The sequence below is a fragment of the Centropristis striata genome, chromosome 1 (assembly GCF_030273125.1).
Source record: "Centropristis striata isolate RG_2023a ecotype Rhode Island chromosome 1, C.striata_1.0, whole genome shotgun sequence".
NCBI lineage: Eukaryota > Metazoa > Chordata > Actinopteri > Perciformes > Serranidae > Centropristis > Centropristis striata.
The window spans coordinates 34560385-34586918 of NC_081517.1; the positions used below are offsets into that span (position 1 = coordinate 34560385).

The 26534-nt window shown below is 39.2% G+C and overlaps 1 protein-coding gene across 1 annotated transcript in view; it reads right to left on the reverse strand.

Annotated features, from left to right (window-relative positions):
• Window positions 1–26534, reverse strand: part of usp43a (ubiquitin specific peptidase 43a) — a 158067-nt gene that overhangs the window by 65307 nt on the left and 66226 nt on the right. The window contains exons 4-6 of the mRNA XM_059339929.1: window positions 18970–19062; window positions 14268–14403; window positions 9075–9219 (exon numbers count right to left, since the gene is read on the reverse strand). Of these exons, the coding sequence (XP_059195912.1) occupies window positions 9075–9219; window positions 14268–14403; window positions 18970–19062 (374 nt within the window). The remainder of the gene's footprint in view (window positions 1–9074; window positions 9220–14267; window positions 14404–18969; window positions 19063–26534) is intronic.

A 26534-nucleotide genomic window follows, 5' to 3' on the forward strand; every position in this document is an offset into this window, starting at 1 on the left:
TCTGTAGCACCTGCAGTCAGTTTCTTCCAGTTAGGATTCTTTCAGGAGGTTTTTTAACCAGAAGCTGAATTATCTACAGATGTCACCTCCTCTTAAAAACATATAAGGTAATTAAACCGTTAAAAACACTCACAGCATTTTCAGATTAAAATATGTTTCTTTATATATAAAGAAACATGCTGTTCAACAAACAAAGTACGGGGCTGCGAGCCAAGCACAGCTAACGTTTGCATCGCTTGTTTTTCTGATAAATTATGATCCAGATGTTCAGGAGGTTTTTACTAGAAAAAATTTGCATAGGTCTCCTCCTCTCAAAAACAAATGAAACAGGTAATTAAAACTGGTAAAAACATTGAAAAAAGCAGTTTCACTTTAAAAATCAGTGTTTCTCTGATGCTGTTTGATGGACAGCTGCCGCTAATGTTTGCCCAGCTTGTTTCTCTGATAACTTAAGATCCACGTGTTGTTGACTAAAATCCTTAATCCGGTTATAATATATAGCTAAAAAGGAAGTGATTTGTCTTTTGTGCTGACCACATTACACATCACTGTGTGTATGTGTGTTCACTCTCGCAGCTGATTGAAGGATGTGACTGCCCAGATAAACATCTCAGAGTAATCCCTGATTGATTGAAACGCCACAGTGGCTTACCCTCAGCTTCACGGTTCACCGTGACAGGACCTGAACACTTGAGAGCGCTGACTGTGGAGCCACACTTGAATCTATCTCAGAATACAGATGCTGTCTGTGTGAGTCACTTTGTGACAGATCCTTTTATCTCCATTGAGAAATCTCTTTTTTTACCACCTTCCCTGAGGGAATCCTCACTTTTTTTAAACATGCAAACGACACACATGCACATTCTGTCTCTCTCTCTCTCCGCTCAGGTGGCCTCTCTCTGTGCAGGCAACTCCCACAATCCAGTTTGCTCAAATCTTGATTGATTTCTCCATTCTCACGAAGGCCCTTACTTTTTAATTCAAGGCCACAAAGTGAAGATCACACAAAGTTAGCACGCTAAGCTTACGTGAGCTGCTATTCAGTGGGAAGTCTCTTTGTTTGAGCAGCATTATGGGGCTTTATCACTCCATTTATGTGCAAATTGCTTGGGTTGTTGGGGGCGGAATAGGATGCTACTGTGACGCTTTGGACCTAATTGATTTTTCAATGTTTTCCATCATGACACCTCCTGCTGCCATTTCCTCTAAATGCAAAACCTCATTATTGTACCTGGGAGCGGCGCTGATTCAATATGCCTGAAAACGCTCACTGATAAAGTCGAGGAAATCCGGCTCCCACACACTGTAGCACACAGCAGGTAATGACGACAGAGGAATTCCCTGCATGCATTAAACTCTCTCCAACATCACTGCCTACCAAGCATGACAGTTACTATGCTCGACATTGAGGTTTACATTCTCTATGCTTCTTCCATGCTATTAAATGAATGGCTACTCATTATCTATTGGTCCATACCTCTCACTTTGACTCCTACAACACTGTGTGGTTAACATATTACAGTTAAGAGGACCATAAATATAAACGCTATATATGTTATGCCGGCAAACATAAATGACATTCTATTAAACCTTGTGAAATGCTTTCAAGGTCACAATTTCAAACACATAATTAACATTGTGAAACTGAGCTATGAGGTTAGATTTAACTAAACAACTTCATTAGGGTTTTGAAAAAAGATCATCGGCTAAAATAAGCATTTGACATAGTTACACAATGTGACGTAATTTGTCACATGGCTACATACCAACATAGTTACATTCAAAAGGTAATATCACTAACACAAGTCAAACACAAAGCTCCCTTTGGTAAATGTCCTGTGTCTTGCCCAATCTATCCCGACCTCCTGTGTTTGTGAACTTTGTCACTCTTTATACTACGTCAACCTGCTTCCTTTTTTACATAATTACTTTAGTCACTAGAGGTCACCGCTTAACAAACAAAAATCTGAGAATTCAGCCATACATGTTTAAGCCTCCAGAATCGGAAAGGAACATATCAGAATGGTAAAAATTGTTGGCTTCTTTTAGCTTGTTAGCTCGAAACTGGCAGCCACACTTGAATCTATCTCAGACAGCATTAGAATGTGAAATATAGAATTATATATGCTACAATGTTAAAGGGTGTTTTTTACTTTCTGGGATGACAAGTTTGCTCATTGCTGGAGGTTTCAGGTTTCTTTTGATTGGCTTTTAAAGTTGTGACTCATCTAGCTTGCCCAGTGTACGTTTGAATTTCAGATTTCATAGAAGTGAATAGATATCTCTCCCTTCAGTAGAGGAATGGAAAAACACCTCTCTAGTGACAAACTGTGCACAGATAAAAGTCAGGATAGTCAAGGTCAAACATTTTCGGAGGCATAAACATAAGAAAATCACATTTCTGAGTGGAGGGGGACTTAGAGCCTGAATTTCTGAGCTATTTTTTTTTAGTCATTATGTACACGGCTTCAGAGCGAGGTCAATCCCCTAAATCTGAAAAGCCCTCTTGCTTGCAGAGAATACATGTGCAAAATGTCTCAACAGCAGCATCGAAGCAGCATTAATAACATGGTGACAAAAATATCATTTTCAGGATCACAGTAGAGGTAAAGCAAGACAGGAGGTGTGATGATGAACTCCATATCACAGCAGAGCACCATCCAGCACTTGCTACTGCATGTCCACATTCTGCAGTGTGCTAATTTGCCTTATTCCCGTGTCATTCCTCCCTGTCATCTCCTGCTGTTAAAGCACATTTTCTGTCCAAACACTCGCCTCTCTCTCCCAGTCTGAGGAGCACACTAACAGTGCATTTTTGAGGGGAGTTGGTTGTGCCATGCAACTCAGTTCTACTGTTTTAAAGTCACTGTACAGCTGTCAAGTGACCTACAGATTGTCATGCTGTGGTGGCCTGACAGGGAGATAAAGACAATCCTGGGAGGACATCAGCATGCGACAGCTGCCTGCTTTCAGACAGAGAAAACTATAATTCTTTGCCACATGCTGATCTAACCTCTCTGGAATACATTAAGGCGAAATTTCCTGTTTCAGTCTCCAGTTTATTATGACACGTTGTCAACCTTATAATTTTGCCACTTCTGTGCTGATTACGGTAAAATCTTTGTAAAGTGTTAGGTATATGTGGCTATGTTTAAGCTTGTATGTATATATGCATGAACATAACATATTTTTTTTTCTTTGCATTTATTTTTTAATTGCTTATTTAAGCATCTCTGACTTTTCGAAAAGCTAAAACTATAAATGAAATGTATTATTATTATTATTATTATTATTATTATCATCATATTATTTGTATTCATTTTCCCCTTTTTCCCTTCTTGGCCAATTTATTAGTCTCATGCTTTGGACACAGAATGCATGGATTTGCAGATCATTTGCAACCTTCGCTCATTCTAAAACAGGACAAAGTTAAGCTATCTAATGCTAAAACAAAAAAAATCCGAAATCAATTCTGAATTTGATGCTTTCTGTTTTTCATTTTTGGAACTGTGGTTGTACTAGGAGTAAATAACATTACTGTTAAAAATTCAGAGTGGGGAACAAGGGATTGAAAAAATAAAAGATTTAGAATTTCAGCAGCTCAACAGAATAATAAAAAGTCAGTCAAAAAAATAAGCTGTGTAATGGTTTGGTTAGCCATTTCACTGTTGATCTCATGTTTAATCATCTTGGGAAAAGGTTTATTCTCTGTGACAATTATAACCGTCACACAAATCCAATTTTATGAGCAAAATTTGATTTCCATATGAGTTTGAAAAGCACATCATTACTTGAGATAAATCATGTCGTTCCAAAGTGTTTCATTTATCACGTCTGCAAATCACATATGAAAGCTCCTCCACAGCTGATGCGTATTCATGTGGTGTGTGTTTCATAATGTATGATCAACAGGTTGGTATTGAGAGTTAATAATGGTTACAGGAGAAGATAACATAATTAAAAATTCCTATTTCCAAATTATGCTCATGTCCCACTGCTAAGAGATGAAAACAATTAGCAGTAAAAATCAGTAAGAATAGATCACAGATTAATGAGGACCTATTATGCTTTTTTGTTATTTTTGTATGATATTTACATGCTTTAACGTTTATGTTTATGCTCATACTGCCCATGGCTGCTGCATCTCTATTAACCCTTCTGTATGACCTGAAAAAGCCCAGTCTGCTCTGATTGGTCAGCACTTTCGGGGTCTTCTACATCACTTAGTGTCTCTATACCATCTGTCATTACAGCTGAAGGACTGTATGACCTGAGTGGAGTCTAGAGACACTTTCTACCATAAAAAAAATCCCAATTTTAAACCAAAAAATACAAAAAAATACACAGCTGAACTGCAGGAATGTGATCTAAAACTGGGTAGAAATGACCAACATCAGTAACAAGATTACAGGTTTCCCTGATGTTAGCATGTAGCTACATGTAGCAGTGTATGTAATGTAAACACTTTAGTAACGTCCCTGGAGTAGATGACCATACTGTATATAGAAAGCCAGAACGGACTGAGTTTGAGCCAAGAGTAAAAAAAAATAGTTGGAAATGGAGCATTCAAAACAGTTGGAAACCTGACGCTTCTGCTCATATGGAGTCCCTTTATATGCATTTACCACATTATTTAACACATTATTAATATCAACATCTGACATTACACACACTACTGGGCAAAAGTCTTAGTCAGGTGTGGAAAAAAATGCATAGAAGAATTGTTGCCAGTTTGAAGGCAAAGGGTGGTCACATCAAATATCGACTTGATTTAGTTTTTTTTTCCTGTTCACTCACTTTGCATTTTGTTAATTGATAAAAAAAATTCACACCTGCCTAAAACATTTGCACAGTACTGTATATAGATAACTATATATGATGGAAAAAGGGTAAATGCATAATAGGTACCCTTTAACAAAAGAGTCAGATGACGGACTACATACATATATATATATATATATATATATATATATATATATACATATATATATATATATATATATACACACATGTGAAATGCTGTGTATGTGCAAAGACAGAAATATGCATATGCATTATTTTTTGTCAGAATTATATAGCATGTGCATCCAATTTATGCCTATACTTAAAAGGATGCCAAACCTGATCACACAAAAGTAATAAATAAAAATAAAATATTGTCTTGAAAAAACAACCTTACATCTCCTCAGGAAGTTTTTCTTGTTGTGTGTTTTTCATTATATTTTTGGTTCTACAGGCTTTCCATACTGTCATCCATCACGGCAGCAGTTGGCTTTACTTTTTTCACAGAGGCTGCAGAAACAAACTCACATGATGGACAACACCAATACTGCAGCTGAAGGGTTGTTTGAGTCTGAGGAAGAGACCTCTGCACCGCCTGACATGTGTGATGAGTACCAAATCAAACAACTTCTCCCCACAACTCACAGAAACACTCATCTGGCCCGTGTGCCATTATGTACTGTATAATGTACTTACAGCTGAGTGACTGCACTGAACTGGCAAAGTGAGGCCTTCTTAAGCCCGGAGTAATTAGGATCTTACATAACCTCGGTAACTATAGTAACACTTCTGCTGCCTCATACCAACATGGCTTTTTATAAAATACAGTAGCTGAATGTAGGTTTTCATAAACTACAAACAAAGGATTTGAGTTGTCATATCTGGTGTGATGAATTAAACTATAGAAACAAACCAGTCAATATAAAATAGAATGATACACCCTGAGGAAGGCGCAAGCCGACACGCGTTGGTGTTTTTAGATGTAACCTATGTAAAATAAAAGGTTTTTAACTATAGTGCCTGCATTTTCTTCTTTTGAGTTCACTGTTTACCCATTGCAAGAGCACCGGTGTATTTAGGGACACCAGCAGCGCTCCTGTTATTCTGTTTTTTATAAAATAAAATGATTTGAGATATAGAAAAAAGGGTTCTATACATTTATTCTTCAAACCATTAAACTGAATTGTTCCTTAATCAGAAACGTATCCTGTGTTCGTTTGTCTGCTGTCCATCATCTTTAATCCACAGAGTGGCGGAAAAATTATTCAGATCCATTTCTTAAGTAAATATACTCATACCAAACTGTGAAATTACTCCACTACAAGTAAAAGTATTTCAACACATGCTCAGATTGTTTGATATATTCTAAAGATATTATACGATTATTTGTATTGTGTTCATTTTGTAATGGTAGAGCATTTTAACCGATTTATATACTGTTACGAGGTTTAATTTATCACGTTTTTTTAATGTTAAATCTTGACCTGAAAAAGTAGTAGTAAAACAAAGTAAGTAGTAAACAGTACAATATTTGCATCAAAATGTAGTGGAGTAGAAGTATAAAGTTACATAAAATTGAAATACTCTAATAGCAGTTAAGTAAGTAAATGTACCTAGTTACATTCCACCACTGAATCCCCCACATGCAACAGTAATGATTGTGTACAGTCACATGCTACGCTTTATAAAATGTGACATAAATCTCATTGAGTGAAGTTATGATATCCTGGAATCTGGTCCGCTGCGATCACATGAATTATTCCAAGGTAGGGACAATTCATCATTCTCGTCAGATTGCTCACAAGAATGGAAGTCACATTTCCCAGTGAGCACTTAAGTGTGATTCATTACAAGTGCAATTCTGTTTGTGTGTGTGTGTGTGTGTGTGTTCAGGGCAAGGTTTCCTCTTGAGGGCGATGTATTTATGAGATTCTCCAGTGTATTTCTAATGGATTCATTACCTACTTCACTTACACAGTGGACGTGTGTGTGTGTGTGTGTGTGTGTGTGTGTGTGTGTGTGTGTGTGTGTGTGTGTGTGTGTGTGTGTTTTATTCATGCATGAGTGTGTGTCTTTGTGTGTGTGAAGCATACTGTATGTGCCTGCTCCCTCTCTCAGTGCTGTGACACTGTTTTCACTGTGTGAAGTGACAAAAGAAACGCCTCCCGTTGAGAAAGTGAAGAGCCTTCATTTTTCATGAGCACTTTGAGCACTAATGTGAATAATTGATATCATTCTTCTTCTGGGGGTAACTAAACCCCCCATAAGGCTTCATTCATCTGCAGGCTGGTGGACAAAGGATTAGGTACAACTTGCCTAACTGGCAACCCACAGAGAGGGCAATTAATGACCTCACACTCAAAGTGGTAATATGACTCAATTACTTTCCGGCATGAATATTGATCTGTTAAAGTAATAGCTGTGTGATAAAAGAGATCTACAGACCCTTTTTCATCCTCGGCATGGCGGAGAACCAGACTGAGTGGAAAGTAACATGATCAAGTAAAAAAAAGAGTGCTTTCATCGACAGACTTAGTGATGAAAAATGAAAAGACATTTTCCTTTAAAGCTTGACTGACATTTACAGTGAGAGGATGATGCTTGGCCTTGCGTCATTAACTCCACTAAAGGATGTCTCAGCACCTGTTACCTCCCTGATCATGTTCCTCATGAGCCCCAAAATCTTTTACACAATCCAGAACTGCTACCAGGTGCCAACCTCCCAGTTTGAGCAGTGAAGCAAACCCGGAAGTGCCTTAAGCCTGCAATCTTTCAAAAGGCCACCAGGGGTCACCAAGGTTGGTTGCAGAAGAACTCCGGTCCTATCTATCTCAAAACTTGTCACTTGATTTATTACCTCAAAAAAAATGATTGTGGCAAGATTATGGTTTCAATCACTAGTTTCAAATGTTCTTCAAGACAATATGATGCTGATTGTGTAAATAATGGTCCCATTTAGAAGAAAATAGATGATAAAGCAAGGCATGATTTGGGGCGTGGCTACCATTGATTGACAGGTCACTAACATGGTGAGCATCAGGAGAGAAGCAATGTAGCTGTGAACCTGATTGTTGTCTGTGTTTTCGTCTCAGAACTTGTTAAATTTTTCCAGTAAGTAACATACATTTTTAACATAAGTGTTAACAGTTTATTTTTAGATACACCCATAAATCCACATCCCGCTCCTCCACAGTTCAAATATGGTCTCTCCCAGTTTCAAAAAACAAAGATACTCGATACTTCAAACGGACAGTCCAGAAAAACCAATGGGTGATGTCATGGTGACTACGTCCATTATTTAAATACAGTCTATGACTGCTAAAGATGGGCTAAAAACCTATAGAAGTCATTCTTTTTTCTTTTTTTTTTAAGATGATTTTTTTGGCATTTTACATGCTTTATTGAAAGAGAGAGACAGATAGAAAGGGGGTGACAGAGGGGAGGACATGCGGCAAAGGGAGCTCAGGCCGGATTCGAACCCGGCTCCACCGCAGCGAGGACTGTAGTCTCTATACATGGGGCGCCTGTGTAACCCACTACGCTACGGACCACCCATAGAAGTCATTCTTTAAATTTTGAGGACTTTATTCTGAAGTGCCACATGAGTGAAGTGCAAATCTTAAAGGGGCTCAGTCGGCCTGTTTGCTTTAGGGAACAGCAAGTGTCTATTTGTGTGTCATTATACTCATCAATAGTGCATTCGGCAGTGTCTTGCATGGGCAAAAAGGGTTTTTAAAGGCGGTGATGATGCAAGGCTGACTCAACTGCATGTCTCTCTACTTTATTAGTGTAAGAACACACAGTTGTTCTGCTGTTTCCATCATGAACAGAATAAAAGAGGCGGAGCAAGCACCAGAGAACATTCAAAAGTTAAGTTTTACCTCTGACATTCGGCACAATCTTCTAGAGGGTTCTTAAATGCCAAAATCTGATAACTTTTTAGAGTTTTAGACAGATTAATCACTTCAAGGAGCTCACCCAGACGAGACGTTTCTCAGGCAAACTTTTTATTTAGGATGATGTGACGCACCAGGCTGGCATTCAGACACATCTAATTTAATTTGTTTGGGTGCATTCATGCATAAAGAAACAGAAGGAAAGGAGGAATACAAAGCAGACCGAAAACACTGGCTCTCTTCTCACTAAAGAAAAATATCTGCCTGGGAAAATACTCACTAGAGTGAAAAATATGGGAGGGAGACTCAAAAAGAGAAATTGGAAACAAGAAGAAATTTAGATTGGAAACTCAGTGTCATCAGTGTTTTTGATGGACATTCTGTTACCATGGTTACCTGAGTGCTGTGCGGAGCCTCCACGACTATAGAGGGGAGGAGCCTGGAAGGCGTAGATGACGTCGCTATCAGCAATTGCTGTGAGATCATCATCATCTGAAAAGGAACGCTGGAAACCAGTCGAGTACAGCTCTGCTAGAATGACCTGAAGATAAAGAGAGAGAGACTGTTAACTTTTACCGAAGTGCCTTAAGCTATCCTCTCAGAGCTGAAAACCAAATTTCAATAAGTCAATAAATTAATAGAAAGTGAAAAAACAAAAAACAATCAGCCTCAATGGCACAAGAACAACCTCTCTGAGACAAACTGTATGGAGAAATGGCAGAAATGACTCAGAAGTAAACCAACAAAGTAATTTTAAGGAGGCAAATTCAGAAAGGTAATAACAACTAGATACATTTATAATCATCCCAAATAAATTAAAGTAAAACCCTGCATGTTGTCTCTAGAATCTCTAGAAATAAATCACATAAAGCAGCTTGTAAAAGACTAAAAGAAATTTCTCAAACAAGCACGAAATCAGAGACCAATACTTGGCAAATGGAATACATCAAGATAGAAATTCAAAACATGAACATCTGCAAAGGGAATTATATTAAGGACAACTTTGTTTGTGGTCTTAATTATTTATCTGTCTGTCTCTAGTTCCTAGTTTCAACTCAAAGATCTCCAGAGCCCTGACAGTGAAACAGAAAAATCATATTAAGTAAGGACAGCCATGCAGGGTAGCCTGGGTATACCCAGACTGCCTTGCGCGCTCGATTTAATTTCGAACTGCGAAAGGGTCTGGAAACCAGAGGGATTTCTTAGCCCTGTTTTAGGGATCCAATCACAGAACGGAGAAGGAAGGGACTGCAAGACGATGACGCGTACTACCCGGCAGACTGAAGCTTGTAGTTTTCTTACTGATCCAACATGGCTGCAGCAGACGCAAAACTCTCTTTAGCTGTAGATGGTGTTTTAAATAGTTTAGAGCAAAAGTTGAAAGGCGAAAGGTCTCTCGGCGGCTCCGCTGTCCCCCGGCTCGTAGCGAGATCACCGGTAGCGCCGGCTCGTAGCGCCGCACCGGCGGTGATCTCGCTACGAGCCGGGGGACAGCGGAACGGGCGAGAGACCCGCAGCAGCTTGTTTATTGCCCATAAAATCAGTGGATGTGTGTGGCTGAATGACATGAGGGGGAATAAAGCGTGAAAATAAATGATCTTGCAGAAAGCAAGAACTGGAGAAGCAAAGCAGCAAACAACACTCTCTCACAGACACACACACAACAAACATCCATTTCCGTAGCTCTACATACGTCATCTGGTATAACTGTTACGATTGGCTAAGAGCTACCTACAGACGCTTTTGATAGACATTCTAAGCGCCCAATAAACGGCTCTGGAGGATCGTAAACCACACCTCCTCTACGGAGAAATGCATTGCTCGTTGCCAGACTAGACCTCATTTGAGAATAGTCTGGTGTTAGCCAGGCTACATGCAGGGCACATTGCTGAATGTTTGTGCTTAAGTATTTGAAGTGCAGACTGAGAATTATTACTATTATTTTGAGCAAACTAGTAGGTAGATTCATAAGCGTAAGGACAGAGGAAAAAGATAAAGACATTGGTTATATCAACATTTTCCTCAGACATGAAATTATAAAGAAAAAATCTAACATCAGCAAACACATAACAACTCCAGAGCTCGGGCTTTCAAGGTTGTTAAAACAAGAGGTGTAAACACGACTCCATAGTTAACTAAAATTTAACGTATGATAATTGATGATGATTCAAACACACACTATCGTAAGTAGACAGTAGCCGTGTTTCTAGCGAATTTGTAGCGAAACTTGGACATTCAACTGGTTCAGAGCAAATAAACAAAGCTGCAAAAACATACTTTGGTCAGAAGATGGCAGTGTTATGTCTTGCTGTAGGCTAATCCGTCAGTAAACAGTAGAAGACGAAGAGATTGTGCGAGAGGAAAACACTGAACAAAAACAGAGGTTCCTAATTGGACAACTTTGGCCACCCACGAGAGAAAATGTACAGAAGTCTTCAGCAATTTGATTCAATTAGGCAACTTATAACTGTCTTTGGGGGTTTTCCGGCAGAGTGTAAACAGCTGATCAGTAGGGTTGTGAACGATAAACCGATGCGACTGGATATTAGGTTTAACAAGTGAGAGATATTGCTGCGTCGGTAGCAGTCTCCTCAATCGGTACAAATTATCCATTAATTCCTAGGTTAATCGGTTGTAGAGTCATGGATCGGGTATCGTGAGACTTGGAATTGGTTGGCGGCTTCACATACTCACAGTTGGCGTCAGCGTCTCTAAAACAACGCGAGAGCTGAAGCTGCCCATGAAGCGGTTCTTGCGCAACTCCACGGGTCTCTCACAAGTCTCTTATTTTGCATCCCCGCTTCTCTCACTTGCACCGTTCACTTGCATTTTAGTCCCGACCACCAGGGATGCATGGAGAGACGCAGTGAAGCGAATCGAGGAGAGAGGAAACGTTTTAAGTGACATGAGAAGTCCTTTATTTCCTCCGAAGTGTCACGTGAAGCAACGTCCGTTTCTAATGACGGCGGCAGCGGACCACAGCTGAATCAGCTCTCAGTTGGCTTTAACAGTAGACATACACTAATAATAATATTAATAGTTTTCTCAGTTTAACAAACACCTGCACATGAATATCAAGCTGCATTGTGTCTTTATACTGTGAACTGTGTCCTGCTCTGGGCTACGGGTATGAGTTTATATTGTTTATTTTTTCATTATTATTTACGTCTGTATATAGACGGTCCTGGTGATAAATTCATTATTTAATATCCCAGAACATGATTGTGTCCTCTAAACACTGTTCAATGTTTTATTAGGTTAGATGATTAAGGGAAAATGTAAATGATATCACTCAGATCAAAGCTACACTCAGGAATGATCAGCCTACGTGGGAGTGAATGGAAATTAAAAACAATGTAAAAGTGTTTCTTGCTGACAGAAAGACTATCTACTTTTTTTTTTTTTTTTTTACTTTAATAATATATACATAATAAATCTGAATGGGGGAAATAACACATCATGAAAGGGGAAAAAAAGCTTCTAGAACGATTTTTCTTTACATTATTATAAATGTTGAAATATGTTTGTGGTCTTTTTGTTCAGAACCACAATTAAACATATTTTTAACTCCATGGTGAATCAGAAGATGAATAAAATATAAAACTTGTGAGTGATATTAACCGTAGAATCAAATCAAATCGTATCGTTCTTACACTGTACCGATCTGAATTGAATCGGTTTGTAATAAAAGTATATCGTTTTTTTAATCAAATCGTAACCTGTGTATGTAGATACGAATCGAATCGTTTATCACAGAGAGATGTGCAACCCTACTGATCAGTCATGTGAGTTAAATGTTCGATACGTCAGAACTTTGTTTACCCCTCCCATTTAGCGCAGCAACTATTTAAAAAAAAAAAAAAAACACCTCAGTGTGAGTGTATAAACTTTTATGCGCATTTTCGAAAGTTTTATTGAATTTTGGTGTTTCCTTCAAGCTTTTCTCATGTGAATCTAATTAGAAATTCATTGATGAAAACAAGTATGGCACACTCAATATATACATTATGGGTGCATATGTGTGGGTGTGTGTGTGTGTACAGAAATATGTAAAGATGTAAGTATTCCTACTCTAACAAATGCAACAAAACTAACAGAAGAGTGTGAGCGATGTTGATTAAGCTTAGCATTTACAATAAGTCCTGAGAGGTCTTGTCATTGAATGAAAACAGCAGGGGTGAGTAGGAGGTGCAGCTGCTTAACAAGAAAATCTCATTCTGTGAACTGAATTTTTTTTTTTTTTTCGGTCAACTAGCGAAATTCATACAAATCTCCTGATAGTTTCAACAAGGAACATCAATTGTACAAAAGTGCTAAAAGCCTCAGTTTAAATAATAAATAAATAATAGTTTTTTGTAACTGCCCTTTAAAAAGTGACACTGACTTACTGAGCTATAACAATTGGTTGTGGGACAATCCACTTATGAATCATGAAAAGGGTATTTTGTCTTTTTTATTTTATTTTATCCATGCTTCTCTTTCTCTCTCTGGCTGCAGTGGACACAGGTTTATAAAACTAAAAAATCATCATCATCTGTTGTCGGGCAGGTGAGAGATATATGAGCACACTCCTCTGGAACCTTTAGCCTTTATCTTGTTGGTGACATTTAAGCTTACTGAACTTTTTTTGTTTTTAACTTGGGTTTCCCTTTCACAATGTTGGCCATTATTCTTCTAAAGAAAATGTTTTACTCACCGACTTCCTAGCTGAGAACTGGGGATGTAAAGCCATCACAGGGGGACACATTAAATTATGAAGGTTTTAAAGGTATAATATGTAACTTTTCCACATTAAAATGTCTAAAAATGTTGTAGATTTTGTTGAGTTGTGTACTTACATTATCACAAATGTTTGCAACAACTTTCAAACTGAGAGAAATCCATAATTATAATCAAGGTAATGGTCTCTTTAATTTGGTCAACTGCCAATGGCGCCAAATCCCCTTTGCACATGCACCACCGATGTGGTTTACAGCCGGAAGCTGTCATAAACTGACTTTTTATAAAGTTTGAAGCCGCATGTTTTACAATCTTGGGTATTTTTTACATTTTCTTTAACCAATGAACGATTTTAGTGATCTTATGTCTGGATCAGATAACAGCATCAGAGAAACACTGATTTTTAACATGAAACTGCTTTATTCAGTGATTTACCAGTTTAATCACAGGGTCAGAAAATTACTGCAGGTGCGACAGGCCACATTACTTATTGTGATATAGTTTATGAACAAGTTGGTTTAACCAGATTATCTAAACCAATATATACTGAAATTAACCCAGAAGATACTCAATTCCCAATCATATAACACAGTGCAAAGCAGCAGATCCTCACTATTAAGATGCTGAAATCATCAAATGTGGCATTTTGGACAAATAAAGCCTGGGTTATAAAGAAATATTTTTAATTAAAGCCAAGAGACATTTTCAACCTCTTCCCAGGACTGTGTGGGAGTGTACAGAGTGCTTCATTTACATCTCCCTCACTCTCCTGTTGCATCTACAGTTTTGGTGACCACGCATCACGCGTTGGTGCGTGCATGTGTGTGTGTGTGTGTGTGTGTGTGTGTGTGTGTGTGTGTGTGTGTGTACCTGGTCCGGGGAGATGTTGCCCTCCTCTGCCACCATGGATCTCAGGCAGGACAGGGAACCAAAGAGAGGTACAGCCAGCCCGACCCGGAGGTACCTCTGACCCTTCGTACTGAACACCAGCGTCACACACATCGGCCTGTGGGGCAAATAGAAGAGGAGGCGAAGGACGAAAGGAGAGACGGAGGGAGGGTGAGGAAGTGTGTGTGTGTGTGTGTGTGTGTGTGTGTGTGTGTGTGTGTGTGTGTGTGTGTGTGTGTGTGTGTGTGTGTGTGTAAGAGAGGGAGGGGTAGGAAGACAGACAGAAGAAGATAGATGATACACTGGAGCAAAGCGGCAAATTGTTTTGCAATTCTGATTTTGCATGTTTACATTATTACAGATTCCAAACACCCTAGCATACTGAGTTATTTACATATTAGTATGCACACACACACACACACACATACACACACACACACACACACACACACACACAGATATATCAGGTGTTATGCACATACTGTTTCGACACACATATCATCCAAAACCAAAAAGAGAGCGACCAATACAATTGTGCAGGATTCAAGGACGCCGGGGGCAACAGAAACCGTGCTGTCACTTTGTTCCTGAGATGAACTGAGTCTTGATGTCTTTCAGCCGATAAACAGCCAAACAAAACATTCAATAAAATGAGACTTGCACTGCTGAGCTGTTTAATCTAATAAGATTGGGGGAAAGATTTCCTCTGGTAATACTGTTCTACAAAATGTAATTTCATGAGCATAAACCATTCGATTTGTCTGTGTCTGACTTGATATCTGAAGTGAATTAACTGTTTTCAGATGATGTCTTGTAGTTTTTTATATTCCCCTCGCGCGTGTGTGGATTTATGCGTGACTGGACACAACGAGCTAAAGCTGCACATTGGCGAAGCTGCTGTGTGTGTCTGGGACGTGTCTGATTTACAGCGGTGTGAACAACTCCTGTTAGGGGTGGAGATGATGGAGGGATTGTGGGAAGATGAGAGAACATGAAGGAGGGCATGTGCTGAGGAGGAAAAGACAGTGGGGAGACAGAGTGAGGTCACGCCTTCTCATTTGGGGAGAAGACAGTGTAATCGCTGACACCTCTACTTCCTGTTTCCCATCATGCATTATTCAGGTGAGTAATGTGTAAGCGGTGGGGAGGCTGACAGGGCAGACGGCGGAGGATCTGAGCAGATGTTTTGTTTACGGTGTTAGATGCTCCGAGATGAGACACAGAGATGTGCAATGAAACAGGATGAGTGGTGTGGGAAGACACTCGAGAGGAACAGGAAATAGAGATATCATCTTACAAAGCAGATTTTTTTGCAGCCCCCCCCTCCAGCCCCCTGCTGGATCAGAACCTGATAGTGTCTATAAGCCAAAGAGTACACAGTGCTCTTCAGGTTAAAAACATTCAAAATGGTCTTAAAAAACCACGTCAAAATTGTTTACAGATTTAACCACTGTAGACGTGTTTCCGCATGTTTTGCTACAAATCCTGTACACCAGTACTTTCCTGCCCTATAGGAATCCATTTGTGAGTGTGTACCACTTCGAGGTTTCACTACATACTGCTATTGACAATATCTGTTATTTTAAAACAAATAAATATTGATATCATGCTAATAATACACAGTACCTTGTAAAAATAAAAATGCAGCACCTCTTAAATTTTTTAATTGTTGATTTTTTTTTTATGGCAACAGACCTCCCTAAAATTGTATTTTGAGTGTAATCGATTTGCGAAAACAGAGGCAAAATGCACAATAAACAAAGTTAAAGGGGAATTATTATTATTTTATAAATACATATTGATCAAATCATTATCATGAATGATTTTGGCCATAATAACCGTGTTATGGAAATCTGATATTATTGCAGCCCTAGAGCTCATTTGTTTGTTTTCATGTGCTGCTAGAAAATGCAGATTGTAAGAACTGGCTCTTGAACAGTTTTGCTTTTTCTTTTAATCAACCCCCTGAGACAAACATTAAGCAAACATGATGTCCTGAATAATATTGACCAAATTGTCTTTCTTACATTACAACGGTTGCTTTTAGACCATTTAAATAATATTGCAGTGTATACATATATAAGAATAATCCACCAGTTCAGCAATTCACTCCTATAACATTGTCGGAAAGGATGTATAGATTTAAAAAAAAAAAAAAAAAAAGCTCAAAATTGATTCGGCAGAACCAGATCATCTTTTTTAGTCCATGCATTCTTCTTCTTTGTCAAAACCTGCCATCTACATTACCCACAATGCATCCCAACTCTTATGGAAAAAAATAACTATTGTAAGTATTATGCCAAGACTGACTTTGCAAGGTTAGATCAGGAGAAAACACTCAGAGATATTGCCATCCTCCTTTTCTCTCTGCCATACCGGAATTATCTGCAGCACCCAGACCTCAATGCCCCACTGCCAGCCAGGCCCTGCTGTGTCTCTGGGGGCCCTCAGACTTATCAGGCATTCTGCTGGGATACTGCTGCAGCAGGACGATGCAATGAGGCCACTGTGTGTGTGTGTGTGTGTGTGTGTGTGTGTGTGGGGAGGGGGTCAGGTCAGTGTGGGGGACCGGCAGTGAGTCCAAACTGAACCTGAATGAATTTCCCTCTGTGCTGGGCTCAGGCAACTGCAGGCACAGACCACACACTGTCAGAAAACTCACGCTGTAAAACTGAGTTTGGTGTTAGCTCTGTGGAAGCCATGCAGAGAGGATGCAGAGGGGATGCAGAGCAGCGGCGTCTGGATGTTTGAAGATAGGAGGATTCACTGAACACTAAATGCAGGCAAATCATGAAATCGTGTGACTGGAATTCAACTGATATTTGTTGTTTTTCTTTCTTTTCAAGATGTCTTATGCATGACTGGGCACATGGGCAGAGAGAGAAAGGGAATAACATGAGACAAAACCTACAATGTTGTGGTTATGCTATCCCAGTATGCCCTGCTTACCAAGACGCCCCCTATTCAACTGAATTTAAAGGCACAGCACACCCATACAGGTGTTTTCAGTTATTCTGGCTGATTAGATGTCTGCTCACGTTGTACCGGACCTCTGATGGGAGTTACTTAAGGTCATAGGAATCCATATAGTATTAAGAATGATAAAGGTGTAATATTTCCCATCCTTACAGGTGCTACAAAGCAGGTTTACAGAAATGTCGATCAATTATAAACCATACTGTATACTGTGTGAAACCTCTGGGTCTGAACAGTAAAGTGAATGAAGAAATGCCTTGAACCTGCATTTTTTGCAATGACCAGCAGAGGGCAACTCCAGTGGTTGCAAAAAGTAGTCAAACTGAATAGAAGTCTATGAGAAAATAACCCCACATAATTTATGGTTCGAATGCTAATTTCAAGTCTTCTTCAATACAGCATGATGTTGATTTTCTTAATTGTAGTCCAATTTAGAGTAAAATAGACTATAAAGGAGGATATATATAAGTTGCTACCATGGCACAGTGTCATTTCGAACTTTTGTTTGCCTAAAAATGTCTTGTTTAGCATTCAGCGATTGTACTAAAAGGCACTCTAACAAGTCAACTGGCTGTTCTTTTTTTGACACTTTGCTGACCAAGCTAGCTAACTAGCAATAGCTGATAACTTAGCTCCACCCTCTAGTCCAAATATGGTCACTTCTGGCTCCAAAAACACAAGATGGCAACAGCAAAATTGCATTGTATTCATCAAGCTAATCCACAAGTATTCTACATCAACTTCTTACATACAGTCTATGCTGCACACTCATTCCTGTGAAGAGGTCTAGTCAGGGAAAATAATTAATATCACCTGTGTGGGTGTATGGGGCTTTTAATTAGAACCAGCAACTGATTGCAAATGCCTGACATTAACTAGAGCCACACAGTTTTATATCTATCTTTCTCGCTCTCTTAGCAATGTCAAAATAAAAAGTCCTTTGTGCATTCCCTCCCCCTCTCCTTTTCTCTCTCTGTGTCTGTTTCTTCACATGTCAAAGTCGTACTGTCTTACAGCCGGAGCTTGCTGATGTGCAGCTTCAGGTACGGTTAAAAATGGAAACAACACAGAAAGTGTTTGGTCAGGGACTTGATGGCCAACATTTATCACTCTGATATGACCAGGGCCAGGACAGAGTCTGCTGGTGTGTGGGATATTTCTGCAAATGTGTGGTCGAGTTCAGGCAGTCATATTTTTTAACATGTTCTTTTAGAGAATGTGCACTTTTACATCACATCTGTTATGATTGATGTCTTTTTTTCTCCTTATCCATTGAGACACATCTTTCTGCTATATTAGGAAGTCTAGATCATCATATCCATATCAACTGACAACCTCATATATCCAGAATGTCAGCTCCCCAGCAGCTAAGAAAAGCTTTTGCTTGACTAAACAGTTTTGGGAGTCCTACAGGAGATTTACCCAATAAACCAGAGTACGGCAAATATTCTCAACATACTTACTCACCACCATAATGACCATAGTGAGATGAAAAATCCCTAAACCTGGAGTTTACTCATGGCACTATCAATGAGAAGAAATATGTATGGACAGCAAGGAAGAGTTATTCACCATAAAGCACATTAGTTATTTTCTTAATACAGTGTTGCAAGGCAGAAAAACATGTGCCAGTTTATAATCAAATTATATTTGATTTATTGTAAATATATATTTCTGACGCTAGCACTTGTCGTGTGTTATACATCACCTGGTTTGTCGCAGGGGGATAGGCAGGGAGATACACAAAAATGGGTCAAAGGTGTTGCTCTGCTTGAGGCAATGAGGGCACGTCAGAGAAGACCTGGAGACAGACAAACAAAGAGGGGGAGAGGGAGTAATTATTAACATTTTTCCTATACAAGACCTTTGCTCACCATACACTCTGGGTAAGTCTTGAAAGAAATATAACATTTTCACTTTCTACAACATCTTTTTCTCCCTTATTATTCTTTCATTCAATTTCTAGTCCATTTCCGCCTCAGCACATCCAGTCACAAAGCGTAGAGAAAAGCTCTTTCAACTTCACATGACTTCATGTGCGGCGTTGGACAGATGGATCGACAGATATTACCATCCCTATGTGCCAAATTCTCACATTTCCTCCTAAGTATGGAGTAAATGTGCAGTAGAAATTGACTGTCTTATGTGCTGCATGCAGTTAAAACCTCTATAGTTGTTAAATGAGAATATTCCATGTGGACAGTGGTGAATGGTAAGCACTGAATCAGGCCATCTGGACTGGATCTGCTGTTGAGAAAAGGGCAACAAAGCAACAGAGGTGGTGTGCTGTTCAGAATTTTTGCACAAAAAGGAACAGAGTTATGCAGGTGAGATATTGCAGTAAATGAAAAAGGCTGCATCCTCACTCTGAGCTGGAGAGCAGAGGAGGAGTACTAAGGCGAGAGAAGAAAGCAGAGAGGAAAGGTGAAGGATGAAAGTTGGAGGGGATATTGAAAGGCAGAGAGGATAGTGACGAGAGATGGCTAAGCTTCAAGGAACAAAGATGACTTGAGACTAAAATGAAGGGCAGCAGACACAGCGGAGGCTCGATAGGCAGAGGAAACAAAAGCGCAAGAGCAAAGAGTCAGAGATGAAGAGAAAGACAACAAAGTGCAGGGCTCGGTGGGAGCACGGATTAAAAAATGAACAGAAGGTTGGCAGCAGGACAGTCGAGTTGACAAAAACTAGAAAGCAAAGCCGATGGAGAATAAAAGACACGGACAGGCTCCGTCAAGGTCTTTGAGCCGACGGGCGTGGAGCTGATCAGAGTGGAGGAATGGCACGAGGGTAGAAGAAGAGAGGATCCCAACCTACGGGCTGATATCAGCAAAAATCTGGAGTTTTCAAAGACAGATAAGACCCGGTGACCTAATAATGAGAGGAAAACACTGACATTTAGCCCATTTGGCCTATTTTATTTCATAGGCTATTTTTATTTAATATATTTTTTTATTAACTTTATGGAACTTTGATTTTTTTTTTTTTTTTTTAAAGGTACACCTGTTGTTATACAGTATTTATTTTCACTTAAATAAACGGTTTCAATAAAAATACTTGTGACATATCATATTTGGCTGTGACTTTGACTGAACATTTGGTCTCATTTTATGATAATGATATTGAAAATATAGCGTATATTGATATTCAGCCTAAATATATCCAGATATGACTTTTGGTCCATATCACCCAGCCCCACCTCTGACCTCAAAATATCTGAATGAAAATAGTTTCTATGGGTACTAATGAGTCCTCCCTTTATAGACAGGCCCACTTTATGCTAATCTTATACAGTTTGAGGCAAAGACCATGCAGTTCTTTCACAAAGTATTATTGTATTTGAATATTTCTTTCTACTGGGGTCTCTAAACAGTCTTGGAATCACAGAAATTGGGCATGACTCAAGTCCTCACTGCAAACATTACGAGGAATATCTCAAAGGACTGTTTGATGGAAACGAGCAGTGGTCTGACACGGAGATAGTGTGGGAACGGATAAGCAAATATAGTGAAATTCAGCTCTGAGTACAAATGCACCATCAGTTTCCTGTTACATGCATTCTAGGTGTGAGTAATGCTTTTGCTTTTATCTTCGGAAACCATGAGCAAAAACCCAGCATCAAATAACCCGCCGTCCTTCTCTAAACCTGACTGTAATCTAGCCTTTTCATATGGCAGTCAAGTGAAAACACCATGTTCAGTTTGTTCTCCAGTCACATAATCCTCTCATAGTGTTGGAACGTAATCCTTTTATTCACGTGAGATCATTTCATGCAATTCAGTGCTTTCAGAGCATTTATCTCGAAGTTAAAACCAATGTTAAAGCATTGATTCAAACCATTACATTCTCTACTCAAACAATTTATTCAGGGAAACTTGGCAAACATGGTTGAGTTACCCATTTGTCTCTATCAGAGAGAAACCTATTATCCTTTATAGGATAATAAGCTTCAAACAAGCTTGAAACTGCCGATGCAGCATTTTCCTGTGGTCATTCTTTAAGTACAGTAATATAAAAGTAGATTAAATTTGAAAAAAATAAGTGTGGTATTACTGTAATAAGTTGCTGAATATTTTTAATGTGCTTCCAAAAAGCACCTTCTTGACACCTATGTTGATATTCATATTTTTGTTGTTGTTTGTATTTGATTCTTGAAGGAAAATTATTACAATTTTGTTGCATAATGCTCTCTTAACATTGACAGCTTTTAGAGTTTGTTCATATTATCGCGTGTGTGCTGCCAGATGCTCGTTTCATCTTCCGGTGTCTCACCTTCATTCCTGCCAGTTGAGCTGCATCCAAGTTGTGGAGACGCAAACTTGTCAAATGTACAAATATGCTGGAAATAATACAGCGGTTTTCAAACTCGGCGTTTCCTCGCTGTCAGTGTTGTAACCAGTGTGCCGTGGCAGCCAGTCACAGGCTCGCTAATGATGCCAGTTTGTACTCTGTAAAGCTGACTGACAGGCTGTATTTGCACGCACGACGTTGAGCACACCCAAAACCCTGCACTTACTTACACTGAAATTCACACATGTGCGTGAACATCAGCAAACACAGAAAAACACACAAAATCACTTAAAAAGCTTGTGTTGAGGCTGACAGTGTTTACAGTCTGATGGAGAATAGCAGATAAGTATTCCTGCTACTGTTTGTATACATGTGTGTGAGTGAATAGTAGAGGATTGGTTGTTTTGTGTGTGTAATGTTCAGGTGTCAAACCAGATGACCACCCTCCTATAGTCTGGACCTGAAATCTGGAGCTGCAGCACACACCCTCACAAACACATGCATGCAAAGCACAGCAGCAGCTGCTCTTATTTATCATACAGAAAGTCGAGCTGCTCAGCATCCCTCCGATCTGCTCGCAGCAAAATAAATAACACTCCGCCAGCAGCATCTCCAAACATTATGCAGTATCACGTCGCCTGATTCTGGCATTTTTCGCACTGTTATTCTAAATTGAGAAGCTTTGCAGCAACAATACAGGAAAATGATGTAAGGAATGTGGGTGCTGTGTCACCAAATATGTTGGGAAGTGGCACACGGCATATAAAAGTTTTGTGATCTATCAGTTATGGAGTCAGGGGATGAGCTGATGTTGTCAAAGTTGAAGGGTTTGCTGGAAATAGATTTTATTTATTTATTTATTTATATTTATTTACACAGTAAAATATTTACTCTCAGCTAACATATTAGTCGTATATCTGCAGGGATATTTCCTAAGTCATAATCAAATCAAATCAAATCAAACTTTATTTATAAAGCACTTTTCATACAATAAATGCAACACAAAGTGCTGTAATGCAACACAAAGTGCTGTCATAAGTATGTGTGTAAATGCATTGGTTTGGTAACTAACTGTGATGTCATGCAGGGCAAAGAATGTGTTTGCAGTGGGATTTAATGGAGTGAAAGTAAGGCTAGGTATTGTAGTGCTAGGTAAGTTTAAGGTAGCCACTAAAATTACCCAGTACCTGGAAGTATACAACCTCTCCGGTCAAACAATACTGTCATTCAGTCCTTTCTGCTACCAGACCTGGAAAAAAAAGTTCTGTTCTTCAATTTATGTGATTAAAAATTGTTTGGATGTGGTGCATTTTACACAACGTAATGCTTCCATTCATATGATGGGTATTGAATGAAGTAGGAAAAAAAAGTGTTGACTGATAGTCCAAACAAGATCTCCAGCCTGGAAAACAGAATAGACCGTTTGTCAATCCCATAATGACACATATGAGTGTTTCCGGCTCGTGGTACAGTGGAGTGTTCTAGAAAAAGCACTCACATCATTATCAGTCACCTGTTTTATCAGTCAGTGGTGGCAAGTGTGTTGTTTTATGCTGCAGTCTGCTGGGGAGGCAGCATCAGATACAGAGATTGGACAGACTGGTCAGAAGAGCTGGTTCTGTGATTGGAGCCAGGTCGGACACACTGGAGGAGGTGGTGGAGAGATGCACTGTCAAGATGTTCGAGGCCATCTTGAAATACCCGGATCATCCGCTACACGACGGCTTCTCTCTCTCCTTTGCAGGACGGAGATCCTTCGCTCCCTCAGCCATCAGGCTGTCTCATTCATCAATAATCTACAGAAGAGCTAACAGACTGAACTTTTCTGAACAACTGAATTCGCCCTCTGGGATAAATAAAGTATTTTGATTTTGATTGATTAAACATACATGTACTGACCTAGGTTTGGGGCAAAAAAACGTCCTGGTAAGGCGTCATAAAAGATGGTTTAAAAAGTAAATAAATATACCAGAAATGCCGGAAGTGAAGTCGTTACAAGGGCGACATGGGACGGAAGTTACGTAAAAACGGAAGTTATTTTAAAAAATGTAAATTACATTTAAAAGTAGTTTACTTTTGTCTTTACATGGGACACGAACCCTGTTCTCCTGGGTGAAAGTCCACCGTTTGTTCGACACATACACCCCCCCTCCCTACCGCTCCACATTGCCGCCAATCATTACGGCTACGTCCACAAGATGGTGGCGGACGACAGGCTAAAACGTAAATGTGAGTCATATTTGCTGACTGTACAAACAGGTTATATTGACGTTTTAGAGGGGAGACTAGTCTTGATAGTCCAATAAATAAATAAAAAGCTAGATTTTTTTGGGAGGGAGCTTAAACACATAATAAAGATTGAGCTTTTCATCCCATTAATTCTCAGTTTAAAGACTCAAGTTTGATAACAGCCATAGTTTCAACTGTTACCTGTTAAACTTTTTTTTGTTTGAAGTTAGTTTTTCTGGAAGTTTCTTTTTCATCAAAACTCATTCTGGCCTCAGCTTTGGTCCCACAGCGGCCAAACTTAAATGTTCCCGTCAAAGAACCCTGATTGTTTAGTCACTGCAGTCTTGACCTTATTTAAGGTGTAAACAGTGTCAGCCGACAGCTCGGCTAACAGTGATGGATGGAGGCCTGGGCTCAGGTGGAAACCCAGACCCCAGAACAACAGAACAAAGTTTGATATGCCTGGTGAAGACAGAACTTTGGAAAATATCTTACAAAAGAAATAGAGGTTTCTTTTAGCAACACCTTTTCTCTCACACAAGTTGAGGGTTTTACTTAATTTGTTTTAAACTACTATTGGAGACTGCAGTAACAATTCCCACAACTCAGAATATAATGACACTTTATTCTAGGTTGTTTTTCTTGTACCAAAATGCTCTGATCTGATAGGGAAAAACATGTTTTACAGCCAGGAAAAGCAGAAAAGAAGAAAAACAGAAGCACCAGATGTACTGATGTATTGGTCAAAAAAAATATGTATTGTGAAAATATATTTTTTTCCAACTTTCTGAATCCCCCTCAGGCCTACTGTGAATGATGAATGATCAAGCGTTGTGTGCAGAATACATATTTATAGCACCTGGCTGGATTGTTACGGGCCAAGTATCAATGCACATTCATGAGTTAGCCTCAGGCTTGTCCTGCATTAGACGTAGAAGTACATCATAACCACTAGACTCATGTTTTATAAGGTTTGATCAATACTCAATAAACCACATGTGACGCAATGATTCTTGGGTTAATAAAAAACGGAGTGAAATGGGACCTGCAGTCTAGTAAACGAAAATCACTTTTTTTTTTTAGAATGGTTATATTTCCGTTTGTCCTTCAAGAACATACTTAAGTTCAAAGAGGTTTTGTTCCTCAAACTTTCTAATGATTTTTAGACGGACGGCACAATGAGTGTTCATATGCTTTAGCATAGATTTTTGATCTGTACTAACTCAAAAAAACAAAATAACTAATATGTTTTTTTGTGACCCTACATAGTATGCAACTGTCGACTCAATACAAAACTCTGTACTTAGGTATAGATGTATTTTAGGTTACAGATCTGACGTCTCTACTGTCTGAACTTGAGTAAGATGTTACATCTGTGTTGACAGACTTGACCATGTGAGGACACATTCTCGTTATAACTTTAGGAACCTTCAATGTACAAGAATAGCTGGCACTGACCACGTCTATATAAGTTCCCCCTGTCCTGTTTTCCTTCATTCATTCTGCTGCCTGAGAGAACTAAATCCCAGCTCATGTGCATTAAATGTGCATCACAACACATCGAAAACGCATCATATCAATGGTTTTGTTCTGTTTCACATGTGTTTGATGAGAAAATAGTTGCATATTTGTAAAAGAAAGACATTAAGAACCTGTAGCAGCTCTGTGCCTAAAAGTACAGTATGTTTGGAGAATCTAAACATTTTACAGTTGTTTGGGAGTCTTTTTGATGATACTGTATTCTAAAGTGTCCCAGCTGCTCGGAGCCATAGTAGCAAACTGCATTAAACTTCATATCATATATCTGTCTTTGTTTCAGCGCTGCTTCTGGGACTGAAAGAGTGAGCAGAGAGTTAATTTTCTTCTGTCCATCTGTCGGTCAGTCAGTCAGTCATGTGTCACTGGTTTTGGATTGGAGGGCACCCATCTCCCACTATCAGAGAGTAGAGACCCCCTGTCAGGGGAAATTAACTCAAAGAAAGGGGCGGTTGCGACTTACACACACTCATGTTCTCTTTCACCTTCACTTTTATAAGTTGGACACTGACTGCCACTTAGGTTTGATTACTTGTTCTCATTGTCAACACATACATTTGACTTCCCTCCTTCCTCGTTAAAACTATGTAAACATATAACTGTCTGAAAAAGACAGTCTCAATTGAAACCGGCTGATTTGGTTTTAAAAGCATAAACTGTATTTATGTACAAAAGTTGTACTTAGAAGTTGACAATAACACCGTGATTGTAGAGGTGTGTGTGTGTGTGTGTGTGTGTGTGTGTGTGTGTGTGTGTGTGTGTGTGTGTAGAGAGATGGTTGTAGGACTAAGACAGAGTGGACAAGATCGATAGACTGACAGACACATCACTTAGTTCACGTCTTGCTTCTCGAGGCTGTAAATAGTGGTTTTGTCCCTAATTCCTTCTTCCCCCCATTGTAGCAATCTACAGACAGAAGGGACACGACAGAGAAGTGAAAGGACATTTTAAAGAGACAGAGAGAAAGAGAGACCTGCAAACAGCTGCTTCTACGTGCCTCTCCTTGCTGGATATCAGAGAATCATTTATACAGTAGTGTTCAAAATAATAGCAGTCCAATGTGACTAACCAGATTAATCCAGGTTTTTAGTATATTTTTTATTGCTACATGGCAAACAAGGTACAAGTAGGTGCAGTAGATTCTCATAAAACCAACAAGACCCAGCATTCGTGATATGCACACTCTTAAGGCCCCTTTCAACTCATTGCCCAATTGCACAG